General features: G+C 39.4%; 1 protein-coding gene across 1 annotated transcript in view; it reads left to right on the plus strand.

Moving 5' to 3' along the window:
• Nucleotides 1–26,426, plus strand: part of LOC103023398 (copine-9) — a 158,749-nt gene that overhangs the window by 101,152 nt on the left and 31,171 nt on the right. The window contains exons 8-10 of the mRNA XM_007253317.4: nucleotides 6,407–6,470; nucleotides 23,343–23,446; nucleotides 25,464–25,568. Of these exons, the coding sequence (XP_007253379.2) occupies nucleotides 6,407–6,470; nucleotides 23,343–23,446; nucleotides 25,464–25,568 (273 nt within the window). The remainder of the gene's footprint in view (nucleotides 1–6,406; nucleotides 6,471–23,342; nucleotides 23,447–25,463; nucleotides 25,569–26,426) is intronic.

A 26,426-nucleotide genomic window follows, 5' to 3' on the forward strand; every position in this document is an offset into this window, starting at 1 on the left:
ATTGCCTGTAATGTTCTTCTTCTGATTACTATTATTCTACTCCTCCCACAGCTTTCGACGTGGAAACAGAATTTTGCAGGATGGTAGGAACTATACTGAATTAGGTTATTTGTTTATTACTAATTTCATCCCATTTTCTCCCCAATTTGTAAAAACCCAGTCATTGGGACACCTGAAATCTCTAGTATTTCCTCCTACACTTGGAGGGGGAAGACTAGCACACATGCCTCCTCTAATACATGAGAAGTCAGCCACACCTCTTTTTAAACTGACGTTAACATAGCAGTACTAGAAAGCACAGCAACCACACCCTGATGCATTATCTAACATTCACCTGTGCTGACCAACATTCCCTTGAGAAAGCGCCATCTACATACTCAGAGAGAGCATGGCCAATTGTGCTCTCTCAGACTCTGGCTGCTGATGGAAAAGCAGCATGGATTTATAGTAACAGCACCTTAGATCGCTGGACCACTCAAATCCTTAAGACTTGACTTAATCCCTTTCTGGGAAGAAATTAGTACCAGGATCAGAGCATGGCTTTGGCTTTGTGTTTGATTAGATTGATATATTTAATAGTGGAATTAATCCCCAATAGGAAACTACTGTATGCAGCCTGTGCCTCTTGTAAACACTTTGTGTAAAACATTATTGTTGCCCGTTGTTGCCCTTCAAATCCCTGTAAAGGTGAATGTGGAAGCATTGTGTGCACAATTGAATTGACACAAACACTTAATTTGCTATTATATCTACACCTATTCATTTGTACAATTGTCTAATCTGCCAATCACATGGCAGCAGTGCAGTGCATAAAATCAGACGGATACAGCCCAGCTGCTCCAGGTAATGATATTAGCCATCAGACTGAGGAAGAAACGTGATCTCAGTATTTTAAAATGTGGCATGATTGTTGGTGTCAGAAAGGCTGGTGTGTAAATTTGTTGAAGTTTCCCATCCCCTGGGATTTTTAGCCCAACAGTCTCTACCAGTTCTGCAGATAAAAAAACACATTGCTTAATAGAGAGGTCAACAGAAGTTGGACAGAATGGCCGACCAAAAAATCTTTGAATCATCTAATGCACATCATCAGGCATATGGGTTACAAAAGAAGAAGAACATGTCAGATTATAATTCTGTCAGCCAAGAACATAAAGCTGAGGCTGCATTGTGTGCACAGTATCACAGTTGTTTGGATTGTTAAAACCTGGAAATACAACATAGTCTGGTCAGATAAATCTTGATTTATGATTTCTCTTGAGTCTTATACTCTTTTATTAACATTACAGTGAACATGAGCTCAGATATATTTACTAGTCTTTTCAGTCACCTGATCTGAATACTGTAAAATAACTTTAGGATGTGTGAGAATGGGCTCCTGAAAAATCAATAAAAAGTGTGGAATGTAACCATTGACCAGAATCTTAAAGGAGTGTTCCCATCATCTTGTGTGGAATCCATTCCACACAGAACTGAGGCTGCTTCCCTGAGGCTACTTTCCAGTGTCCTGATCTGAATCCAGTAGAACTCCTTTGGGATGTGGTAGAACAAGAGCTTTACAACATGAAGGTGCTTCTGAAAATTCTATAAGAATTTTGCGATGCAGTAATGTAAACAAAAAGCAGAATCTCCAACATCTTGTGGAATCTATACCATGAAGAACTGAAGGCGTTTTAAAAGCAAAAGAGGGCCCTACCCAATTTAAGCATAGAATAGGTTCCTAATAAAGTGCTTGGTGAGTATAAATAGTTAATGAGACGTTAAAATCACAACCGTGTTCGAATCTGCTGTTTTAGTTGTGCTTAAGTTGTGCTGGTAGGATGATGGTAAATGGCTGAGCTAAATTGTAGAGAAAAGTGGGGAAAGTGGGAAAATGCTTTACTTCAGGGTGCAGCTTGATAACACCCACGCTGTATGTGTTGTGAGGTATTATCATGTGAGTGAGCTGAACACTGGGCAGTTTGATCACGGCTTAGTGACATGAATTATCAGACGTCAAGCAAGTGGGTGACAGATGGATGCGAAATTTCATTTCTTAAGTTATGCATGTATTTAACAATCTTCAGTCCAGTGTTACGTGTTTACAGCAAATAAGGCATAGAAGGCATTAGCACCCACAGTGGACAGCGCAGTGATCAGTGGCATCTGGCTAGATGTGTTCATAAGCACAGACAAATCACATCCACATTCAATACAGGAGGCCAACACACACATATCCCAAAAATCAGTGCGGCATTCCTTGACTTCTATGGGACATGTGTGACATACTATTTCCTGTTCCATGGCTTTTGATTTTTCAGGGCCAATTTCATGACAGAAAAGAAATGTGTAGTGTTGTATTAAATTCTTCTTCCAAGAAGAAAGAATTGAGATGGATTGTATAACACATTCTCTTTGAAATTCATTATTTTGTTTGAACTCTGTGATCAATTAATCATAAAAAGAGTGAATTTACTTTAGGTGTATAGGTGTATATCATTTTAAATATACTATATGGACACCTGCTCATTCATTGTTTTAATACCTCTGAAATCCTTAAACTATTAAAAAAGCTGCTTTTGTTGAAGTAACTGTCTCTACTCTCCAGGGAAAGGTTTTCTACTAGATTGTGAAGCATTTCTAAAAGAATTTGATTGCATTCAGTGACAAAAGTTTTAGAATGTATGATGTTGGTTCATCACTTCACCTCCTCCACAGCTCTCTGACTCTGTCCACAATTTTACACTTTCACCAGTTTCTATCTCAGGTCCAGTGTTGTGCCGAATTCAGCACCCCCGCCAGGAAAAGCACCCCCTCTCGGGAGCACGCACGTAAATGAAAATACCCAAGATGCTGTTCTAAGCTACACTAACAAATCACTAAGACTCCTAAGAAATAATGAAAAATAGTCATGTCACCTGCAGCCTCTCCCATGGCGGGGGTGCTGAATTTTGGCACCATAGTAGTGCCTCAATCTGCACCCCCGCCATAAAAAGCACCCTCTCTCGGCAGTGCATACACACCGTCTTCTTGATAAAAGCACTTAGAAAAAACTTGATAAAACTTTACTTCGAAATACACTCCGAGAGGGGGTGCTTTTACTGACGAGGGTGCTTAATTCGGCACAACACCGGCATAAGGCATGGTAATAATATGTTCATGTTTATCTGCTCCAGAGAGTCCTATTCTATGGCAATTCTTTTCTACAGGAACAAGACACACTTTCTGAGTGTGTGAGGAGTTGGTGCAACATAAAGTAGCTGAATGCATTTAGCACAAGGGGTGTTAACAAACATTTGGCTATATAGTGTATTTAGGGTTCTCTTTTTGAAATAAAGGGTTATTGTTATAAAGGGTTATTTAAGCTTTATTATAGAGGAACCACTTATTTTAAGCCAAATAAAGGTTGTTTACAGTTACAAATCTTTTACAAACATGTTCTTTACAGAACCAAAAGTGGTTCCTCTATGGTAATGCTAAAAGAACCTTTTGTAGCACCTTTGGTATTTTTAAGCTATGGCATGAGTTCCTCAAGCAGACTGAGATTTTTGTAAAAGATGATTTTTATTACATGGTCACTCTTTTTTTTTATAGCTGTGTATTCCCCAAGTCTGCTCTGGCTGCAGTAATGTGCTTATCAGACTCCCGTTTCTGCTCTTTTTGCTCATTACAGAATACTTACACTCAGGCAGGGCTGAGAGCAGGTCACACAGCATTATTACAGAAGACATTTATAATAGAGGGATTCCCCATTCCACTCTCGTCTCCTCCAAATCTTCCATTTAATGAGATGACAGTGGCATTGATTGCCTCATTCATCTCTGGATATATGATTTAGTCTCTGCTGAGGAATTAATGTGTGGGATGATGATTTTTCTCTTAAGGTACAGCCTGATCATCTGTACACCTTTGTCATTTGTGGAAGACCTTTGGCACGCTTTGTTATAGTGCTCTCCATAATGATCAATGTTCTTGGTAAAAATAATAAGCCAGACAGATCATGGGAAAAAGTCTTTGTTGTTAGATTTGTTTCAGCTTAGTGGACTTTTTTGTTTAGTTTATGCTTTAAAAAATACATTTAAATAGCTTCTTCTGTCTGTGTTTCCCAGACAAGACATGTGGTTCACTTATTATGTAAAGCACATTAAATCACCACTATGAATGAAAGGTTCTATACAAATAAACTTGCCTTGCCTATCAGTGATAGTAACTCATTTCTCTTTTGTCTTCTTCTTGCCCTAACTCTGCCCTCTAAGTCTATGTCACTTCATTATAATGTATACTGCATGTTGTCATTGTCTTATATTCACATATGATATTGCCATTATTTCTAATAGTTTATCACTTGAAAACTATTCTATACCATTTTTACTTTCATTGTTATTCTACAAACCCAGTTCCAAAACGTTGGGATACTGTGTACATTGTAAATAAATGTAACTAAAATCAGAATGGAATGATTTGTAAATCTCATAGACTCATATTTTATTCACAGTACAACAAAGAACACATATTAGATGTGGAAATTCAGACATTTTACCATTTCATGAAATACATTCAGAACATGATGGCAGTGACGCTTTTAAAATGTTGTGACAAAAGGCAACAAAAGACTGAAAAAGAAAGTGGTATTAATAAAAGATTATGTGCTATTGGAGTAATTTCCATTTAACTCACATGACTGGGTACAAAAAGAGCATTTTAGAGAGGGACAGTCTCTCAGAAGTTAAGATATTATGGCAGATATTGAAAAGAGGAACAATTTCAGAAAAAAATATTTCTCAACATAAAATGGTGAAGACTTTGAATATTACACCATCTACAGTACATCATATCTACAAAAGTTTCAGTAAATCTGAAGAAAACTCTGTCTGCAAGAGAAAAGACCTGTCCAGTATTGGATGCTGATGATCTTCAGGCCCTAACATGGCACTACATTTAAACACAGACAGTGATTCTTGATTGACACATGGCTTCTTTTTGCATTTACTTTGCTGTCAGATGTGAGGACTGCAAGCTTCTTTTATATGTTATTCTTTGTTTTCCTAATTTTAATTAAGTTAGCTATTTGTCCCAGCTTGTCACTGTGTCCTGTGTTGTGTTTTTGTTTATGTCCAACTTATCCCAAAAGTATTGGATGGAACATCAGTCCAAAGAACACAGTTGCACTCCTCCACAAGTTTCTATCTTACGTAGGTCCTGCTGTCATACCTTAGCCTGTGTCTGTCTTGTGTTTTTTCCTCTATCGGTTCGATGTGCTTCTGCCCTCTGTTGTCACCTTGTGTCTTGTTTGTAGCCCCGCCTCCATGTTTCCTGGCCCAGGTGTTCCTCACCCTGCTTGTGTATATAAGCCCCTTTGTTTCCAGTGGTTCCTTGTGGAGTCTACTTCTATACAGGGACAAAATATGTTTTTTTTGTTTGCGTTTTCCACCATTCTCTCAGGATCTTCTTTACTAAAATTAAAATTTTGTATATGACTGCACACTGAAAATCTGATGATTTGAATCTCATTTACAAAAGGAGCTGCATCCTGTGAATAAGTGTTTGGAATGCATGACTGTATGACACAAATGTTACTGTGTGCAAAACTGCAACACTTTGCCAGTACAGGTGTGAACATGAAATATACAAGTCATTTACTTACTAAATCTAGTTTAATGATGTGTCAAATACTAGAAAAATAGTCATTTCAGGCCACCCTCAAAATAACTGTACAAAGTACTTAAAGTGATGTTAAGTTATAAAAGTAAAGTTGTGTGTTTTTCTTTCTTTCTTGCTTTCTAATCAGTTGTTGTTTTTGTCAGAAACCCTGTGGAGCTTTCTCACTTTGTTTCCTCTTGACTTCACCTCGCTCCGCTCTGATACAGGGCAGGGAGGATTTTCACACCACATCTCTGTAATTTCCGGGCTAATATTGAGTGAGAGACGTAGCTGGTGTGTGTTGTGTGGAGGTATTGAGTGATGAGGATTCTCCTGTGGGATGAGTGTAATTGTGTTTGCAGCTCACACTCTCGCCCTTTAGACCTCTCTCTCTGACACACCAACTTCTTACTGAGCACCCTCATTTACTTACAGCACACACACACACACACTCTCAAACCACAAGATTATGAGCACACATACACCGTAAACACGCAGAATATAAACTATACAGAATATCCATGCAGAGTCAGCATAACTGTCACACCCACTGTCCATAATAAACACTGCAGGCAAGCAGGGTTATTGACTGCTGACAAACACACACACACACACACGCACACATATATATATATATATACTCTCCATCACAGAACATCCATCATGTGTGCCACTAATAATGAAACAAAGATAAGTATACACAGAGCAGTATTGATATTTTTATTATTCTCTGCACTCTTTCGATAATGAGAGTAACCGAGTGCCCTCTTTCTCTCTGTGTTCCTTCCAGTGGGATTCCAGGGAAGAAGTGTGGAAACATCATCTTCACCGCTGAGGAACTCAGCAACTGCAGGGTATGTTCGGCATACAAACTCAACAGGGTGAACAATCTAGCTTTAAAATAGGCTTTATAAAATAGGGGGGAACTGATATTTGGCAACCAAAAATGTCTGAAAATGTACAGAATAAGTAAAAAGACAAAATCATTTGGTACCATTTTAAAACAAGTCTCCTTTATAAAGAATTTAAATAATGATTATTCATTAGAAAGATCTTAAGCATTTCTTTAGGAAATATATTGTGCTTTTTAGGTAGGTCTGTTGTTAATGTTAATGTATAGCTCTGGAAATAATTAAGAGACCACTTCAGTTTCTGAATCAGTTTCTATAATTGTGCTATTTATAGGTATATATTTCAGTAAAATGAACATTGTTGTTTGATTTTATAAACTACAGACAACATTTATTCCAAATTCCAAATAAAAAATATTGTCATTTAGAGCATTTATTTGCAGAAAATGAGAAATGGCTGAAATATAAAAAAAAATGCAGAGCTTTCAGACCTCAAATAATGCAAAGAAAACAAGTTTTAAGAGTTCAGAAATCAATATTTGGTGGAACAAACTTGGTTTTTAGTCACAGTTTTCATGCATCTTGGCATGTTCTCCTTCACCAGTCTTACACACTGCGTTTGGATAACTTTATGCCACTCCTGGTGCAAAAAATCAAGCAGTTCAGCTTGGTTTCATGGCCTGTGATCATCCATTTTCCTCTTTACATTATTATATTATTATTTTTAATTCCAGAGGTCTCTTTATCTTGTATTTGGCACAGCAGATTGCACAATCTGTAATCCACCGCTGAACAGAAGTGTGTAGGTACTCTCTGCTTAGCTTTAGAGGCTACCTACATGTTTTGTGTTCTGCTGCTCATGTTGTCCTGTTACTGGATTTCTGTAGAGAGCTTTGCTAAAATGATCAGTCACTAGTCACCTTGCAGTTACCGTGATCTACTGAGAAACCAGGCTTTTGATGACTTTCCCCTGCAGCTGGCTCGTCAGCATTCAGACCAAATTACTGCTACTGCTAATGACCAGAGGCTGCATGAGTGAAATAATGACCTCAGGCTTTATTACAGAAATGAAAAACAACCTAGTTAATTATAAGCAGTCATTGTGTGTTTATGCCATTTATTTTGTAAAGAAGGGTTTTTAATCTAGAGCGCATATTTATAAAGCAGCAGTCAGCAATAGGTGGCCTGCATGAAATATCTGGCCCGTAAAGTTGTTTGAACTATATTGAACAATAATGAAAAAAAAATCTCTCTCCTGTTGTGCTCGGCGTGACTTTGAGTTTTCGCCCGTTCTTGGGCTCCCTATCTCCTAATAAGGGCCTTTTTTTTTCGGCCGTGTCCTAATTTACGAGCCGGGGCAGTGATAGTGTATTGGACCGCAACCCTGATGATCTCGAGTGAGAAGCAGTGTGTTTATTCATTTATTTTTTCCATTCTTCTTGGGTTTACCTGCTTTGAGATCAACTGTTTTGCAGTTGGGTTCAACATCCCTCTGGGCTGGAGAGCTACTAGTCTGTATGTACATAATTTCTTATATATTTTTATCAGAAAAGTAACACTGGAAACTGGTCAAATTGATATTCAAGGTTTTTGTAGACCATTAAGATATGATAAAGTATGCGCTTCTGTGACTATGTTTTCTTTTTATCTTATGAGCTATAAAATGGATTTCTGCATTTAAATCAATCTTACAGCTGTTTTTTGCGTCTGCTGCTCTTTTTTCTCTCAGACTACTAAAATTTACCCTTTAAACCTTTTAAAGTTTATATAGACATATAGGTGTGTATTGTGTAGTTAAATAAAAAAAATACAATTGAAACTTGTATAATGATACAGTATATCTAAAAGCAGTGTTATAAAGTCATTAATAACGTTTTTACTGCTCTGAAAATGGATTAAAAATGGTTAGTTTGAGGGTTTGGTTGTTTTGATCCACATTTAATAAAAATTGAGTTCATTATACTTATTTTTGAGCAATGTTTTATGTATAACTTTAGAGTAGTTGAGGCATATGAGTCATACACACAGTACATGTACATGTCTTTTTTTGTGTACGCTTAAAATCATGCTGACATTTCAGCTTCACATTATTCTGATGAAGCTTCATGAAGGTTAAATGTCAGCGCTGGCTCTGTGTGAACAGAAAATTATTATTTTTGCTGCAACTTTTAATGAGTCATTTGCATTATTCACTCACAAACTCATCTTTGAATCAGAATGAATACCAGAGAACTTTTGTATTTTATAATAAAAACATCCCGCTATAAAAGAAAATCACACACACAAACAGTAAATCTGGCAAAGAATGGAAAAGCAACATACAAACAAAATACATTTAAAGCTAAGAGAACTAATGGAGCCTACATTATTTTTTAGCTTTTCTTTTAGAATAATTAAATAATTAGAAGCAGCAATTAGCAGAAGTGGAGGGTGGAATGATTGCATGTTCCTCCAGTCAGCCAGTTTATAATGGCTTGGATAATTATCAAGTGCTGGAGTCCAGCAGTGATGCTACGGCATGTGGGTTACATAAGACTTAATAAGAGTAACTCAGGCTGGATGTTTTAGAGTCATGAATCGTGAATGAGTGCTGTTTGGGGAAATCCTGTAAATGTACATGAATATTGGTTCTGTCCTGCAAAGAACATTATACCTCCTAGCTGTGCTGTTGGATGATATGGCCAAAATGTTTTACATCACAATGTACAATATTTCTTTTTTGGTTGATGCAATATAATTCCATATTTTAATTTCAATGATATGAACAGTATAAAAGCCACTGCCTGTACTGTATGTTGTTCTGTTGCCAGGCTACAGAAATCTATATTGTTCTGCTTCTCCCTGCTTTTATTGAATACAGAGAACTGCTGGCAGCGTCCTGTAAAGAGATACAGTCAATAACATGCAGTATACTGATATCATAAATGTTTTAAAATTCATATTTCCATTACTACACTATTTTCTACTGCAATATATTTTGATTTGATATTAAGAGTGCAAAAAAAATATTCACATATCAAAGTATCACAGTATGTTGTTTTGCCATACTGTATTAATTAACTATATTAAAATCACAGTATTGATTTGTTATGATTAGTTTACATGTTAATATTGGTGTTAGACAGTGGTTCATTTAGTGTTGTGTTTAAACCCTGACCACTAGAGAGCAGTGTTGTACTCTGTCATTAAATCCCACTGTTATTATTACGTAAAAAAGTTAACTTTTTGTTTACCATGATTTAAAAATGTAAAACTGCCTGACTTACAGTACCACAAAATATTTAATTGTAGTGCCAAGCACTAATTAATATTGAATTATAGTGCAAGTAATTTTGGAATATTTCATATTTGGTGAAATTTTGTCACAGTGTAACTTTTTGTAACAATATAATAACAATTATGTATAATTCAGTAACTGCATGTTCACTAAAAGAATACTTTGGACTGTAGACTTGAAAGACAGATTGGATGCTAGTGTCCAGTGTTGCTCCCATTACATGGTTGAAAATTGCTTTGGAGGCAGCCCCTGAGGGCACACCAGGTAAATGCGCAGGCTAGCATGGTAGAGGAATTCACATTCTGTGCTGCAGGAATTCACATTCAAACTCCTGTTTGTGCCAAACACCATCTGTCGAAGGGCTTCCCCCTCAGCAAAACTGGCTTCATTTGCAGTGAGAGGAGGACAGCAAGGTCCTTGCATCACATTGCTATGCAGCTCACTAGCAGGGCTGCATTAAATTAATAAATCTACTAAAGAGAAGTTATGTGCTTCAAAGGAGGATTATAGTTATAACATGTGTGATTCTATTTCAGCTTTCTTTTGTACTTATAGAACAATAAAATGTGTTTTTTTATTCAATATTAGAAAAACATGACAGGGCTCAAAGCATATCACAATAGAGGTATGTTGACTGTGGCGTGTAACAACTCTGCCAGTTTCTGTGGTGAAATAGGCTTTGATTCCGTGGGTGTTCATGCCCACCATGCTACATTACATTACATTACATTACATTTCATTTGGCAGACGCTTTTGTCCAAAGCGACTTACAATAATGAAGTACAAAGTAATAGGATTTTAGATAACCCATTTTTAGATAGGGCTTAAAGGAGGTCGAAGGGAAATAAAGGGATAGAGAAGTGAAGGAGGGGAAGAAGGAAATGGGGTTAGAAGTAGTTAGTGTGTTAGAGGTGTTAGGAGAGTAAGTGCTCTTTGAAGAGCTCTGTCGTCAGGAGTCTCTTAAAGATAGCGAGAGATTCTCCTGATCTGGTAGTGGAAGGTAGTTTGTTCCACCATTGGGGAACTCTGTATGAGAACAGTCTGGATTGCTTTGTGTGAATGTTTGGCAAAGCGAGGCGACGTTCATTGGAGGAGCGCAGCGGCCGGGAGGTAGCGTAAGCCTTCAGGAGTGATCAGTGCAGGTAGGAAGGAGCCTGTTCTGTCATCACCTTGTAGGCGATTGTAAGAGTTTTGAATTTGATGCGAGCATCAACTGGTAGCCAGTGGAGCTCAATGAGCAGCGGGGTGAATGCTACACCAATAAGAGACCTTTTGCAAGGCTTTTTACACTACATTCACCTAAAAAAGCTGAACAAAAATTAAGAAGTGCTGCAGGGGTCACAGAGGTGAAGCAAAATGACAGGTGCTCATGGGGCTTGGGTAAAGCAGTATAAGAAATGGGACTTTGCACTAGGGGGGTGGTAAAAGCTGTACAATCCGCCTAACTCAAACTCACAAAACTAAACTCACAAAAAATACTGCATAATTACATAACTCCACAAAAAATATTAAAAACATTATTATCAGGTGGCAAAATGATTAATTACTACATTTACTGTACCTTACTTGACCTCATGGCCAAAGCCATAAATATTATGGACTAATATAACCCTATAATCTCCTACTCTCCTACTCATGCTACTACTACTCTAGCCGGTGCTGAAATGTTCCCAATTAATCCCAAAGTGCTTAATGCTCTGCTCAGAACACGCTGAGGTACTTTTCTATGCTGCGTGTTCTGCTGTAATTTGTAAACCTGAGGTATAAATGTTCTGGTACTTCCTTTGGGACTTCCACACCAGTGCTGCTATTGTACAGTATGTTAGATTTAGAGGAAAGGTCTAGAGTAATGTTCTGTGAGCTAAATTGAATCAGTCACGTCACTGATGCGTACGGCTTACCATCTGCTCGACAGGAAAGTCGCAAAATTCCACATTAGATGTGCTCTAATGGCTTTTCAACACTAAACGCTCATCCTAAGCCAATAAAGGCATTAACTACTCAAAGTAATTACTGTATGTGCTTCTGAAAGCTTAGGAGGCACGGGGAGATCTCTTTCGCTTTCTCTTCACCCCTCCCTCTTTATACCCGTTTTTTTTTTTTTTTTTTCTGGCTTGCTCAGTTCAAAACTACAAGATTCCCTGAAACACCATTATTGCACTCTTCACTGAACCCAAGTTATTTCTATGGATCTGCTTCAACAGCTTCACTATTAAGGCTCAACTATTTCAGATCTCCAGAGCAGTTAGTTACTGTATTCCTCAGTTCATCGTAAGTGAGGCTGCCTACTTAATAAGTCACTGTACTCGTTATAGTTATACGAGGCTGTTATACACTTAGCAGTGCTGTAATGATTATAATCTGTATTATCAATCAAATAAAACTTCTCTGTTGTGTTTAATTTGAGAGCTCTTGTGTGCAGTTTTTGAAGACATATTGTATTAAAAGTATCTGGAAATTCCTTATGGTACATACTAAACAGATACATAACCCCCCCAATTTTTAATAATCTGAAAAGGCTTACAGCCTTCTTCGGAGGTGGGAGGGTAATGCGGATAAGATTATGGGTGATGGGTATGAGAAATGTGCTGCTCACATTAATATGGTAAATAGAGGGAAATGTGGAGAAAGGTTGTTTGGAGAAAGTGTTTGTTTTTGCCGGTCCTTTACCGCCCGTGATTCCAGCAGGATAAAACCCTCATTACAGCATATTTACACAAGGCAGATGAGCTGTCTCATTTCACACTTTTTCTGTGAGTGAGTGTATATGTGTAGGAGAGAGAGTGCATAGAAGACTCTGTGAGTGGGTATTTGATTTTTAAGGGTGCTTGTGTAGAATGCAAAAATTCCCTCAGGGTCTTAAAGACGGTGTTCTCTCTGTGTGTCCTTGAAAGGAAAGTAGTGGTGTCAATCGATTACAACGTTTAATCACATTAATCACAACAATATTCTGTGGTTAATCTCAATTAATTACAAATTAACAGCAATCATTTATTTACTTCCTTGTATTTCTGGAAGAGAGAAAAAATTACAATGTGTCGCATGGTATACTAAAGTAAACCTTTAAAAAAAAAATGTAACCCTTGTGTGGTGTTCAGGTCTGTGGGACCCGTTTTCATTTTTCATCAAATCATACTAAAAAAATATTTTTTCTAACTCAAACTCATTGGTATTGGCTATTTTTTTGTGAAAAACATATATCAAAACACATTTTCGATAAACACACTCTGTACACCCGCCCCCCCCTACACATTACATACAGTATGTTTGGCCAAGGGCTAATAAACATTGCTTCATTTGTAAATTTGAAACTAAACACATTTTCTACTCATATCTTGAGTTTAATTCATTTTCTTTTACATTTTATTTAAAAAAACTAATAAAAAAAAGAGTAGCACTTTTTGAAAGAAATGTAACATAAGAAAGGTAAAGGGCAAATATTAACCATGTAAGCTGTTTATATTGCTTGCAATTTAGGTGAAGCAAACATGTGTAAAACATTTTAATGTAAAATTGCTTAATTTTGCTGAATTAAATACAAGTCACAAAGTAAACGAGTAACAAAAATATGAACACCACACAAGGGTTAAATATGTAATTGTAGTTTTAATGATTTTAACTATCTGTTAATCTTCTCAGTAAAAGTGTCAGAATGAGTGTGTGTGATCTTCTAACATGATAAAGCTTTATTGGAAATAATGAACAGCGCAGCTCACGACTCAAACATCAACACTACTTCTAATATTAAATACTGTTTTAAACAGATAAACAGGTGGATTAAGAAAGTAAAAGCAACAGGAGCAACAATGTCGTGTGTATGTGTGTGCCCATGTGTCTGTGAGTGAGTAAGACTAAATAAATAAATTAATAAAAGGTAGTCTAAATCTTGAACATCTGAAAAATATCAACGCTGTGTTTACTTGTCACTAAATTAAACTGATATAATCATTATTTTTTAATAGTCATATTAAAGCAGTAATTAGTGAGTACTGTGTTCTGCTCCTGGACTCCACTTTTGTTATCTTTATATGTTAAAGGTTTGGTAGCAGCAGAATACATGTAACAGCTTTACACAAATTGTTTTTTTCTAATCTTGTGATTGTGCGTATATTTATAAGCCAGGTAATATATTTTTTGTAATATTATACTTATGTAGCGCTCCTATCCCTTTATAATGAAAGTGAGTTACACTTGAGTAACACAGACGGAGCACAGGGTTCGTTAAATTACTCTTTACTTCAACCTTTAGTGTTTTTCTTGGGTAGCTTCAATTAAATGAGCATTTTAGTGTGAATACATCAAATTTTCAAAAACATTTGTATTACACTCAATCATACCAAAAAGATGAATTATTAATCAAATATCACCACAATCTTTTTTTCTGTCCCTTTTTTTTTTTCCCACCCACGTTGCAGGCCTGTTACGGTGCTTGGGAGCGTTGAGGCCGTAAAACAATAACAACAATGGCCGCTTCACCTCGTAGGGCTAAATAAAAGAAAATAAATGTAGCGCTACGGATTTCAGAAAACTGCAAATTCTGAGTGGTCTCTGGCTCCTTTCAAACATTCTCAGTCACTCACCCACTCTCTCTTTCTCTCTCTCGGCTGCAACTCTCACTGACGGAGCTCTGTAGTCGTGCTAGCTGCTCCAGCTACCCGGGATATGGAGTGGTGTAGCCCACTCTCACCAAGGCAAAGTCAAGCTCTCCGTTCCAGTCACTCCGACCAAAACAGCTCTCCTGAAGTACAGCGACAGTCCCTCATTCGTAGCTGACGGTGAACTTGCTCTCCTCGCTCGTCTGGCTTCTCCAGCCAAACTCAGGCACAAGTTAGAACAGATGCTCAATACACTCAGCTCACTAACTTATCTAACTGAAAGTTAGGAAGTTACTCAGAGATACTTATCTAGAACTCTACTGCTCTGCATTAAAAGGTCTAGCAGACACTTTCTGCAAATATTAATAGCGTTTTTTTTTTCACTCTAAAAGCCTTAGAGAAAAAACTAACTTTTCAGCCGTACTGTTGCCGTTTGTACTCCCCTCTCTCTCTTGCTCGCTCACTCAGCCTCCTTCTCCCGCCCCTCTCACTCCAGGAACCAATAGAAATGACTCAACACGTGAAGACCTTGTGGCTTATCCTATTAGAAAAAAGATAAAAGAAACTAAAAGTTTTATATGAAGCTAGGTTGTTCTGAGCACATGTTTAACCCTGTTTACTCCAACCAAACCCTAGCCTTTTTTTTTTCTGTTTTAAACGGCAGAATTACATTCATACTTATATTAGCAGATATTAGAACATTAGAACAAGTTTTTCGACATCTTTTGCAACTATATTTACACAAAAATATTACCCTAGTACCACAGTTGAAACAAAGTTACAAAAACAGTCATTTAACAATGAAAAAATAAAAAGAAAAAATACTATTTTATCTCCTTTTCCCCAAAGGGCTACACTCTCCCCCCTCTAATGGTCCTCATGTCCCTATGAGACCTTGCTGCGATTAGAGAGCACTTATGGACATCTAACCAATCTTAATGATGATCCCCCTATGGACTATAGTTACAGGTTGGTCTGTTGGCTTCCCAACCTCATCATAAGTTAATCTAATGACAGGCTTAACTTGTCGTTTCTCACGTTTTGGGGAACTAACCTCAGTTTGGGCTTTTGGACTAAGGGGTTTATTAACTGTGCTTTCCAGGTCTTGCCCTGGAAAACCCTCATGCACTGCACACTCGTTCTGAAGCTCATCCAGTTCCAAGACAAGATTTTGTGTGTCTTCACCAGTTTTCTCTTGTATTTCTACCCCTTCTTCTTCAACAAAGGTATCGCGGGCTGTCTGGACTGTCTCTGAAGAGTCATTGTTGGCTCCAACAATTTGTGTGGTTGAGGGCTCCTCCTCCACCCTCCGCAAATACTGAACCTCCATCTCCTCATCTGAATCACTGACAGGTTCTCCTGTGTAGGGCTCTGTCATCCCTTCAGAACGCCTTGTCAGACGTCTGGCTTGCGGTTGTCGTGTTTCTGGTCTGGTAGCTGGAATTGTGGTGTCATCGTCCTCTGGTAATCTAACCAGACACCCAATGGGTAAAAGATGATCGCGATGCATGGTTCTCACTCTTCCCATCCCACTTTCAGGTTTAATGCGATATACTGGCAAATCAGGAAACTTCCCCACCACTACATATGGGAATGAACTCCATCTACTCTGCAGCTTGTGTTTGCCCTTTAAGCCCAGGTTCTTAAGAAGCACTCTATCACCTGTGTCAAGTACTTGGGGCCGCACCAGCTTTTCGTAGCTTCTCTTGTTCCGCAGATGCACTTGAGTTGAAGCTCTCATGGCCAGTTCATAGGCACTCTGCAAATCTTTCCGCAGTTCCTCCACATAGCGGGAATGACTGACTCCCTCTCTCTCCTCTGCTCCGAAACAGATGTCTACCGGAAGTCTGGCCTCCCTACCAAACATAAGGTAGTATGGGGAGTACCCAGTCGAGTCATTCTTGGTGCTATTGTACGCATGTACGAGTTGGCTCACATGCTGGCTCCAGTGTCTTTTTTGGGAAGACTCCAAGGTCCCTAGCATAGACAATAATGTCCTATTAAATCTTTCCGGCTGGGGATCACCTTGGGGTCTGTATGGAGTTGTTCTAGACTTGCGAATCCCCAAAACTCTCAGAAGTTCATGAATTAGCTTGCTCTCAAAGTCTCGGCCCTGATCTGAATGAATGCGAGAGGGCAGCCCATAATGGACAAAGAATCTTTCGACCAGCACCTTAGCCACAGTCGTTGCTCTTTGGTCTTTTGTTGGATAAGCCTGCGAGTAGCGGCTGAAATGGTCGGTAACTACGAGTATGTTGGAAAATCCTTTCGAATCGGGCTCGAGGCTAAGGAAATCAATACATACTAATTCCATCGGACCATTGGTAACAATCTGGTGAAGTGGGGCTGCACGCACACAGGGACTCTTCCATGCGACACAATTCCCACAATTTTTCACATACTGTTCTATGGTCTGTGACATTCTAGGCCAATAGAACCGACTTCTGACAAGTTCTAGGGTTCTCTCTACTCCTAGGTGTCCCATATCATCATGCAGTGACTTAATCACCTGTCCTCGGAATTTTTCAGGAAGGAGTAACTGGTGAACTTCACCAGCAGGATTTTTCTGGATGACTCTGTACATCAATCCGTCTTTCTCGATCAATTTGTTACTATGTCTCTTAATCAGAACCAGGTCTGGATGCAACTTTATTACTTCAGCAGGCCATTTACCAGAGCGAACACACCCCACCACCTCCCTGATAACAGCATCGTCTGCTTGGGCTTTTCGCAAGTCTTCCATTGTCAGCTGTTGTAACTGCCCCAGTTCCAGCTGAGCAGGGAAAGCATACAGAGGAGGGATTCCATCAGATGGTACTCCTAACTTGTCTGCCAGGCATACAGGTTCATCAGGGGAGGTCTGGATGTTAGCACACTTACAGATGGCCCGCACTTCAGTCTGAGAAATCCCTTTCCCGGGCTCAGCATTGTCTCTCATTACTTTCCTTGATAACAGGTCAGCATCGATGTTGCTTTTCCCTGGGCGGTACTGTACTTCAAAATCATAGGTGGCCAGAGCAGCTAGCCACCTGTGACCAGTGGCATTAAGCTTGGCTGAAGTAAGCACATAGGTGAGTGGGTTATTATCCGTTCTTACAGAGAATCTCACCCCATACAGATAATCGTGGAATTTATCCACGACAGCCCACTTAAGAGCTAAGAACTCTAGCTGATGGATATGGTAGTTCTGCTCAGCTGCACTCAAACCTCGGCTGGCAAAAGCCACAGGCCTTAATCCCTCAGGGTACTCCTGGTTCAAAACAGCACCAAGCCCACTCAAGCTGGCATCCACATGTAGCACATAGGGCCTATTTGGGTCAGCAAAAGCCAGAACAGGTGCATTTGTGAGACGATTAATGATCTCATGGAAAGCTCTAGTGCATGTATCTGTCCACCTAGCACCAAAGGGTTCTGACTCACGGAAATAAGTCTGAGATTTCACCTTCTCGTCTCCCTGTTTAGGTTTTGTCATCTTTCGCTTATTGTTAGGTGGGTATCCCTTGGTGAGATCAGTCAACGGTTTTACTATTGAGGAGTAGCCAGCTACAAATCGGCGATAGTAGCCGCAAAAGCCAAGAAATGACCTGAGTGATTTCAAATCTGTTGGCTGGGGCCATCGTGTGACTGCTTCAATTTTTTCTGTGTCTGCAGCAACACCCTCTGCCGATATTATGTGGCCTACATATCTCACTTTAGGCTGACAAAAATGACACTTGTCCAATGAAATCTTCAAGCCCACTTCCTCCAGGCGGTCTAGAACTCTGAAGAGCCTCTCCTCATGCTCCTCCAGTGTGGCTCCAAAGACAATCAAGTCATCCAAGTAAACTAGAACCTGAAGCAGATTCATGTCACCCACGGCCTTCTCCATCAATCTTTGAAAGGTGGCCGGCGCCCCAGTGACCCCTTGTGGCAGCCTCTGGAACTGATAGAAGCCTAATGGGCAAATGAAGGCAGTCTTCTCCTTGTCTTGTTCAGACATAGCTATCTGGTAGTAACCGCTCCGTAAATCTAATACTGAAAACCAGCGACTACCACTAAGACAATCTAAAGCATCATCGATGCGTGGAGTCGTGTATTGGTCTGGTACAGTCTTACTGTTGAGGGTCCTATAGTCTATGCACATTCGTATGCTGCCATTCTTTTTTCGCGCAATCACTATAGGTGATGCGTATGGGCTTCTGGACTCCGTGATGATGCCCGCAGCTAGAAGGTCTTGAAGATGTCTCCTTACATCCTCAATATCGGCTGGTGCTATGCGCCTGGAGCGCTCACGAAATGGTCGTGAATCCGTCAGTCGGATGTGATGTTCTACCCCTTTCGCCAGACCTACTTCCCATTCCTGCAGAGAGAATACTTGTCTTCTACTACATAACTTCTGTCTGAGCCTTTCCTTCCACTCACTTGGAATGGGAGAGTCCCCAAAGTCAATGAGGTTTGGGTCTATTCTTTCACATGCTCCACTGTTTAGACATGGTGCTGCAACATCTGTCAGTTGTACTTGTCCAATGGGTTTACCTTCTGGCAAAGTGATTTCCTTCATACTTTCATTCTCCAATAGTACAGAGAAACTGCTGACATCAATGGCGGATGCTTGGGCTACAACAGGCTGAAGAAACAATCCTTGTGGCAGTGGGGTGGTTTCATTAGCTTCTACTAGAACTGCACCCTTAGGCAATGGACTGTAGAGATCCATCTGACATTGCACACAACAGCTTTTAAGGGAAGGGATTATCAAGCTACCAGGGCCTGCCCATCTAACAAGACCAACGATGTCATCCTCAGTCACCCTTTCTGTACCCAGAGAAGTCAGCTCATTACCACTGGGCCCACAACTTACGCCTAGCACTTGTGCAAACTTAGCAGTTGAGCTCTGATTGCACAGAGAAGCGAGTCTTCTGAACAGACTGGCATTAGTTCCCAAAATAACTGGGGTCTGATCTGGAGCTTTGGGACCAGGACATATCAGCGCCAGCACCGACAGTGTCTCCGGTGCACCAGTGAACTCTTTTGGAAACTGCACATCCACTACCACATAGCCCCTATATGGATAGCTGGAATCACTCAGGCCCCAAATGGCGAGACCTGACACCTGCTGAATAGGAACATGGGACAGGTGCTGATTGTACCAATCTTCAAAGATAATTGTCACTTGTGACCCACTATCTAACAGCGCTGGACAGGGTTGACCATTTATTTGCAGTGTAATTGTCGGTGTGGGGCCTATGAGTCCCTCAGGCACTGAAGAAATATTCAGAGTTTTTACAGCATGTCTTCGCACAGAACAAGAATGCTCTTTACTGCTTTGATCGCTTTTATTAGAGCTCCGCTTGTCTTTAGCTCTGCGTAAGGAAGTAATCAGTTTCTGAATCACTCTCTTTTCATTTTCAGGCAATGTGCATTTTGTAGCGATGTGCCCATCCTCGCCACACCTGTAGCAAAAGTAGTCACCATCTTTCCCACTCACCTGTCTCGTCTCAGGGAATGTGTGGGGCTTGGCCATGGCTACTTGGGCATTAGTGGCTAACATTACAGGCTCCTGGTCCTTGACTTGTAAATGCTTGATCTTTTGTTTCATACGATTGACATTTTTCTGTAATGCTGCAACCTCGGCTGAATCATCTTTGCTATCTGGAAGCAAAGTAGGGGGTGAGGAGGGTTTTGCATGGCCCACATTACTCTGTGGTCTTTCTGCCAAACCAGCTATCTGTTCTCTCAAACACTTCAGTTCTGTTTTCAAGCGTTGTATGGTAGCACTGTCAGACTCAACACTTTCTTGAGCGTTCACTTGACGTACGCGAGGATTTATTTTATGGCGAGATCGCTCATGCTCCTCTTCTGCTCTTATCTCACTCAGCAGATCTAGAAATGTTGGGGGGCTATTCCTCCTCTCTTTTAGTCGCAATTGCAGTAACAGTAGGTCTGCTCCCACTGCACCTCTGAGCAGTTGCTCCACTCTCACTCGGTCCATATCCTTGGGTAGCAGACCACCTTTCTGGACTACACGAGCTAATAGAGGCTCCAGCCTCCGAACAAAGTCAGACAATTTTTCCCCTGACTTTTGCTGCACTAATCGGAAGGAAAAATATAAATCTTCACCAGATTCTGCTGAGCCAAAAGCACGATTTAGGGCATCTAGGTACTCCTCTGCTTTCGTTTCAGGGTTGGTGAATCTCAAAGCCCTTACAATCTCAAGAGCTGGACCCTTTAGGCCCTCCATGACTCTTCGCCTTTTTTCTTTTTCAGAACAGTCACTCTCCTCTATCAGCAAAGTAGCTTGTTCTATCCAAGGCTCTAGCTGCTCCTCCCCTAATGGGGTGGGAGTAGTTCCAGAAAAGGGTCTGAGGCGGCGGTAGCTATGATTTTCAGATGGGGCTTTTCGTGACTGGCTCATGAATTCTCCCATAATACGCACTAGAGACTCCACTGTGTTGTCTTGAGGGCTAGGAGGGTGGCAGAAATACTGCAAGTCCTCAATTCTTTTCCCCTCTGCTAACATGAACTTTTTTAGCTTTTCCGAAAACTCCTCTGAAGTAGCATGAGCTGGGTTGGTTGTGACGATTTTCCAAGGTAAAGAACCATTAAGTGGTCGTACTTCAGGAGGGACACTGAGTGTGCTTAACACTTCCCTGCACTCACATAGAGCCACTAAACTATTAGTCTCCACATCAAAAGTTTTCCCTCTGACTCTGACACGTCCCCAGCAGCGGACTGTTTGAAGTTCTTCTTCAATTTTAGCAATAGTATCATCCTCGCCAACCCCAACCACTAACATGGCATGATTAACATCTAAATCTTCCCCCTTACACCAGTTCTGTAGGTCTGTTTGAAATCTATCATACAGCTGTTGCTCCATTTCAATTTTGAGGTATTTAATAGTGTCAACTAAAGAGTTAAATATAAAATAATAGAGAGTTATGAATTATTCTGACTGTATCTAGCTACATTAAAAACTAATCCCAGCGGTGCCTCCATTTTGTGTAGCGCTCCTATCCCTTTATAATGAAAGTGAGTTACACTTGAGTAACACAGACGGAGCACAGGGTTCGTTAAATTACTCTTTACTTCAACCTTTAGTGTTTTTCTTGGGTAGCTTCAATTAAATGAGCATTTTAGTGTGAATACATCAAATTTTCAAAAACATTTGTATTACACTCAATCATACCAAAAAGATGAATTATTAATCAAATATCACCACAATCTTTTTTTCTGTCCCTTTTTTTTTTTCCCACCCACGTTGCAGGCCTGTTACGGTGCTTGGGAGCGTTGAGGCCGTAAAACAATAACAACAATGGCCGCTTCACCTCGTAGGGCTAAATAAAAGAAAATAAATGTAGCGCTACGGATTTCAGAAAACTGCAAATTCTGAGTGGTCTCTGGCTCCTTTCAAACATTCTCAGTCACTCACCCACTCTCTCTTTCTCTCTCTCGGCTGCAACTCTCACTGACGGAGCTCTGTAGTCGTGCTAGCTGCTCCAGCTACCCGGGATATGGAGTGGTGTAGCCCACTCTCACCAAGGCAAAGTCAAGCTCTCCGTTCCAGTCACTCCGACCAAAACAGCTCTCCTGAAGTACAGCGACAGTCCCTCATTCGTAGCTGACGGTGAACTTGCTCTCCTCGCTCGTCTGGCTTCTCCAGCCAAACTCAGGCACAAGTTAGAACAGATGCTCAATACACTCAGCTCACTAACTTATCTAACTGAAAGTTAGGAAGTTACTCAGAGATACTTATCTAGAACTCTACTGCTCTGCATTAAAAGGTCTAGCAGACACTTTCTGCAAATATTAATAGCGTTTTTTTTTTCACTCTAAAAGCCTTAGAGAAAAAACTAACTTTTCAGCCGTACTGTTGCCGTTTGTACTCCCCTCTCTCTCTTGCTCGCTCACTCAGCCTCCTTCTCCCGCCCCTCTCACTCCAGGAACCAATAGAAATGACTCAACACGTGAAGACCTTGTGGCTTATCCTATTAGAAAAAAGATAAAAGAAACTAAAAGTTTTATATGAAGCTAGGTTGTTCTGAGCACATGTTTAACCCTGTTTACTCCAACCAAACCCTAGCCTTTTTTTTTTCTGTTTTAAACGGCAGAATTACATTCATACTTATATTAGCAGATATTAGAACATTAGAACAAGTTTTTCGACATCTTTTGCAACTATATTTACACAAAAATATTACCCTAGTACCACAGTTGAAACAAAGTTACAAAAACAGTCATTTAACAATGAAAAAATAAAAAGAAAAAATACTATTTTATCTCCTTTTCCCCAAAGGGCTACACTTATTATAAAATAATATGAAATAATAATAACACAATAATACTATCACTTGCCACAATAAGCTGTAAACTAAATATTTTATATCCTATCTCAGGAATCCTGTCCTCATATATCCATAAATCAGTTTAAATCACTTTAGATAAAAATTCTTCCATAGTGGTCTAAGCCTAATGTTTTGGCCAGATGAATTTTTTATGATGGATGGACCAATTTAAATATTCATACATTTCACGTCTAACAGTCTTTTTACATTAACTTTAAAAATGTAAGATTTTTTTCTTTCCTTTCCGTGAAGTGACCATTTTGGAGGTTTTGGGGGTTTTGCTCCAGCAGTGATGGTGTGTATATATAATGTAGTAGTCAGAGATGTGCTTCATGAGTACACAAGATTGTTTAATGTGGGCATGAGATAGTTTGATATTTGATGTATGCACAGGATGGTTTTTATGTGAATTTATGTGTTCTTTTGTGTAGTAATCCACTGGATTGTGTTACACTTTAATTTCTGAACAAGTAATAATTAATGTGAAACAGAATTCTGCTCATGTTCATGTTGCAGATCTGACTCAGTCAGGGTAAATCAGGAGGATTTCCTCAGTTCCCCAGCATATCTTGTTTGTGAACACAGCTGTGAAAGAAAGGGATTTTCTCAGCTTTCTGCTTTGAAACTGTTTTGGTATGTGTTTTCTCCCAGTTCACCCACTCTATGTGTGTGTTTATCCCTGCAGGATATCGCTACTATGCAGCTGTGTGCCAACAAACTGGACAAGAAGGACTTCTTCGGAAAATCTGATCCTTTTCTGGTTTTCTACCGCAGCAACGAGGATGGAACGTGAGTGAGATTGCAAAGATATCTATCTCTCTCCCTTTCTCTTTCTTTTATCACACATCTTTGTCTACTCTGTTTCTTTTTGCATACTTCAACAAGTGATGTTTGACATGTAGATAACTCCACTTCAAGTTTAGTTATGGAAATGACATACAAGCAATCTTTCTTCTCTATCCAAAACAAACTTGTGTGTACAATAACTTTTTTTTTCTATTTATCATTCATAGTTCATACAGTATCATGAAAAGGTTTAGGCACCTCTGGTAAAAAAAAGTTACCTGGGCCTTAGATCTTGATTTGCCTGTTAGGGCTGTAAATTGTAGACCAAAATTGTTAAGAAAGCCCAGGTGATGTCAATTTTACAGCTCTATAAATACAATGACTTGTCAAATCTCAAAAAAATTGCTTTTATTGGCTTCCCTAAGAAGCCGGCAAGCACTTTGATGCCCACAAAGCATACGAAGACTATAAGTAGATTGACAATCACTAATTAACCCCCTGCAAAAGATCTCTACTGCAAAACTGCAAAATGCCTACTCTAGTGTGATGGTGCACTATTTTACTGTGCAGCATCACAAGCGCAAAAATGACCTTAATGTAAGGGGCAACAACAAAAGAATATTTTGTGATTGTGTAAAAAAACAAAAAAAAAACAAAGAAATGTTTCAACATTTGGCATGGTGGCTTAGTGATTATAATATTTGCCTCTCAAAGTCAAAGTCAAAGTGGTTTTTATTGTCATTTCAGCTATATACAGAGTACACAGTGAAACGAAACAACGTTCCTCCAGGGACCATGGTGCACATAAACACAGTGTAGACAAAACAAAAGTGCAACAGTACAAAAGTGCAGACAGACAATACAACACAATACAGACAAAGAATAATAAAAAACAAGACAGTGTGCAAATTATGCAGTGTGCAATAAATGTTGAGACCAGTAAGGTAGTAATTACCTCTATTACGCAGTGTGCAATAGAGTCCAGTGAGGTAGTAGGGTTTTTTTGTGCAAATGCTTTCAAATGCTTTCCATTTTCTGGGGTAAGTGGGGTAAGAGTGACAGTGGTGCATGTACAGAAAAAACATCAGTTCAGTCTCTGCAGTTAAGGAGTCTGATGGCTTGGGGGTAGAAGCTGTTGCAGAATCTGGTCGTGCTGGACCGGATGCTGCGGTACCTTCTTCCCGAAGGCAGGAGGGAGAACAGTTCGTGTGAAGGATGGGTGGGGTCATCCACAATGCTGGTTGCTTTGCGGATGCTGCGGGTGGTGTAAATGTCCGTAATGGAGGGGAGAGAGACGCCGATGATCCTCTCAGCTGTCCTCACAATACGCTGGAGGGTCTTGCGGTCCAGCTCATTGCTGGAGTCATGGGTTCAAGTCCCTATTTGGCTGGAGTTTTCATATTCTTCCTGTGTCTGTTCAGGTGTCCTCCAGTTACTCAGGTTTCTGGAGATCAGGAGAATTTTTTAAGCTAAATTGCCCTTGTGTGTGCAAATTAATTAGTTTTCATGCATTGATTTATTCATTAATACATCTTTAACTTTATAAATTTTAATCAAATTATCTTTACATTGCTTATCAATTCAAGTAACAAACATTGTGTCTTGAGGTGCCTAAACTTTTGCATGCTAGAGTAAAACATTTACTGTTCCGTTTACTAATACAAATACAGTATTATTTAAGTGGGGACAAAAACCTACATTTTTAAACTTAAGGTAATGAGGTATAAGTGTGACATTGTTTTAAAATGAATATAAACATGTTTTTTTTATTAAAACTAAACTAACATTTAAGTCAGTGGTTACCAGCCCTCCTGTCTATCTGATAATTCACCTCAAACCTTTAAAGTCTCAGCTAATCATGTATTTTAGAGGAAAACATTAAATATAGAGTAGGTGGGGCCAGTTAGTAATGGAGTTAAAGTCTGCAGGAAAATTGATTGACAGGATCAGGGTTGGTGACCTCTAGTCTTTGGGTCGGTGTGAGTTATTTATGATGAACATCTTGTGTTGTATGTCACAGGTTCACTATCTGCCATAAGACAGAGGTGATCAAAAACACACTGAATCCAGTATGGCAGCCCTTCACCATCCCTGTGCGAGCGCTGTGTAATGGTGACTATGACAGGTGAGCTGACTGAATTTACTAAAGGTTTTAAGATACACTGTTATTCAATGTGTAGAATCTATTTGTGTAATAATATACAACTAATTTGGCAACTACAACTATACAACTAAAATGTATATTCTACTATTCCGGTCCTGTACAGCTCAATATTAGTTAAATATTATAACTAAACATCATAATTTAGAAAAAGATTTTAATTTAATTTGATTTTACAATGACAGAGGAGGCTATACAGCATTGAGAATAATAAGTCAATGTCAGGCGTGTCTCTTATTGTGAATGTACAGTATATAATATAATACTATGTCATACACCAATGTTTCAAAATATTCAGACACTCAGCTTAATTTGTTAATGCCCTGCCCAATGTGCTGCTTAAATAACTCCAGCTCAATGTCCATTGATATAGTTTTTAATGGTGGACAGAAGTTATTGCACTCTGATCAGTATGCAATATTCAATTAAATCCTTTCACGTTCAGTCTATGTTATCACATTTCTCCAGTAACCACCCATACAAAAGGTAATGTGGAAACCCTACCTGGAAATGTGAAAACCTGCAAAAAAATTTAACATGAGCTTCATATGAACAGAACTGAGATTTGAAGAATATATAAATGTGTTTTTCATGGGAGTTGTGCAAAGAAGAAACCCCTTCTGTAAATAAACAAAAAAAAAAAACATCTGAGAAAGAAGACAGTCCAGATACAGACCAGGACTACTGGAACTCTACTGTCCTTTGGGCAGATGAATCCATCATTGAATTATTTGGACGCAGGAAGAGAAGACCAAACAAAGCAAACCAAACAAAGCATTTGAGAACAAAAACCTACCAGTATCCCAACTGTGAGATGTGGAG

This window comes from Astyanax mexicanus, chromosome 5 (assembly GCF_023375975.1).
Source record: "Astyanax mexicanus isolate ESR-SI-001 chromosome 5, AstMex3_surface, whole genome shotgun sequence".
NCBI lineage: Eukaryota > Metazoa > Chordata > Actinopteri > Characiformes > Acestrorhamphidae > Astyanax > Astyanax mexicanus.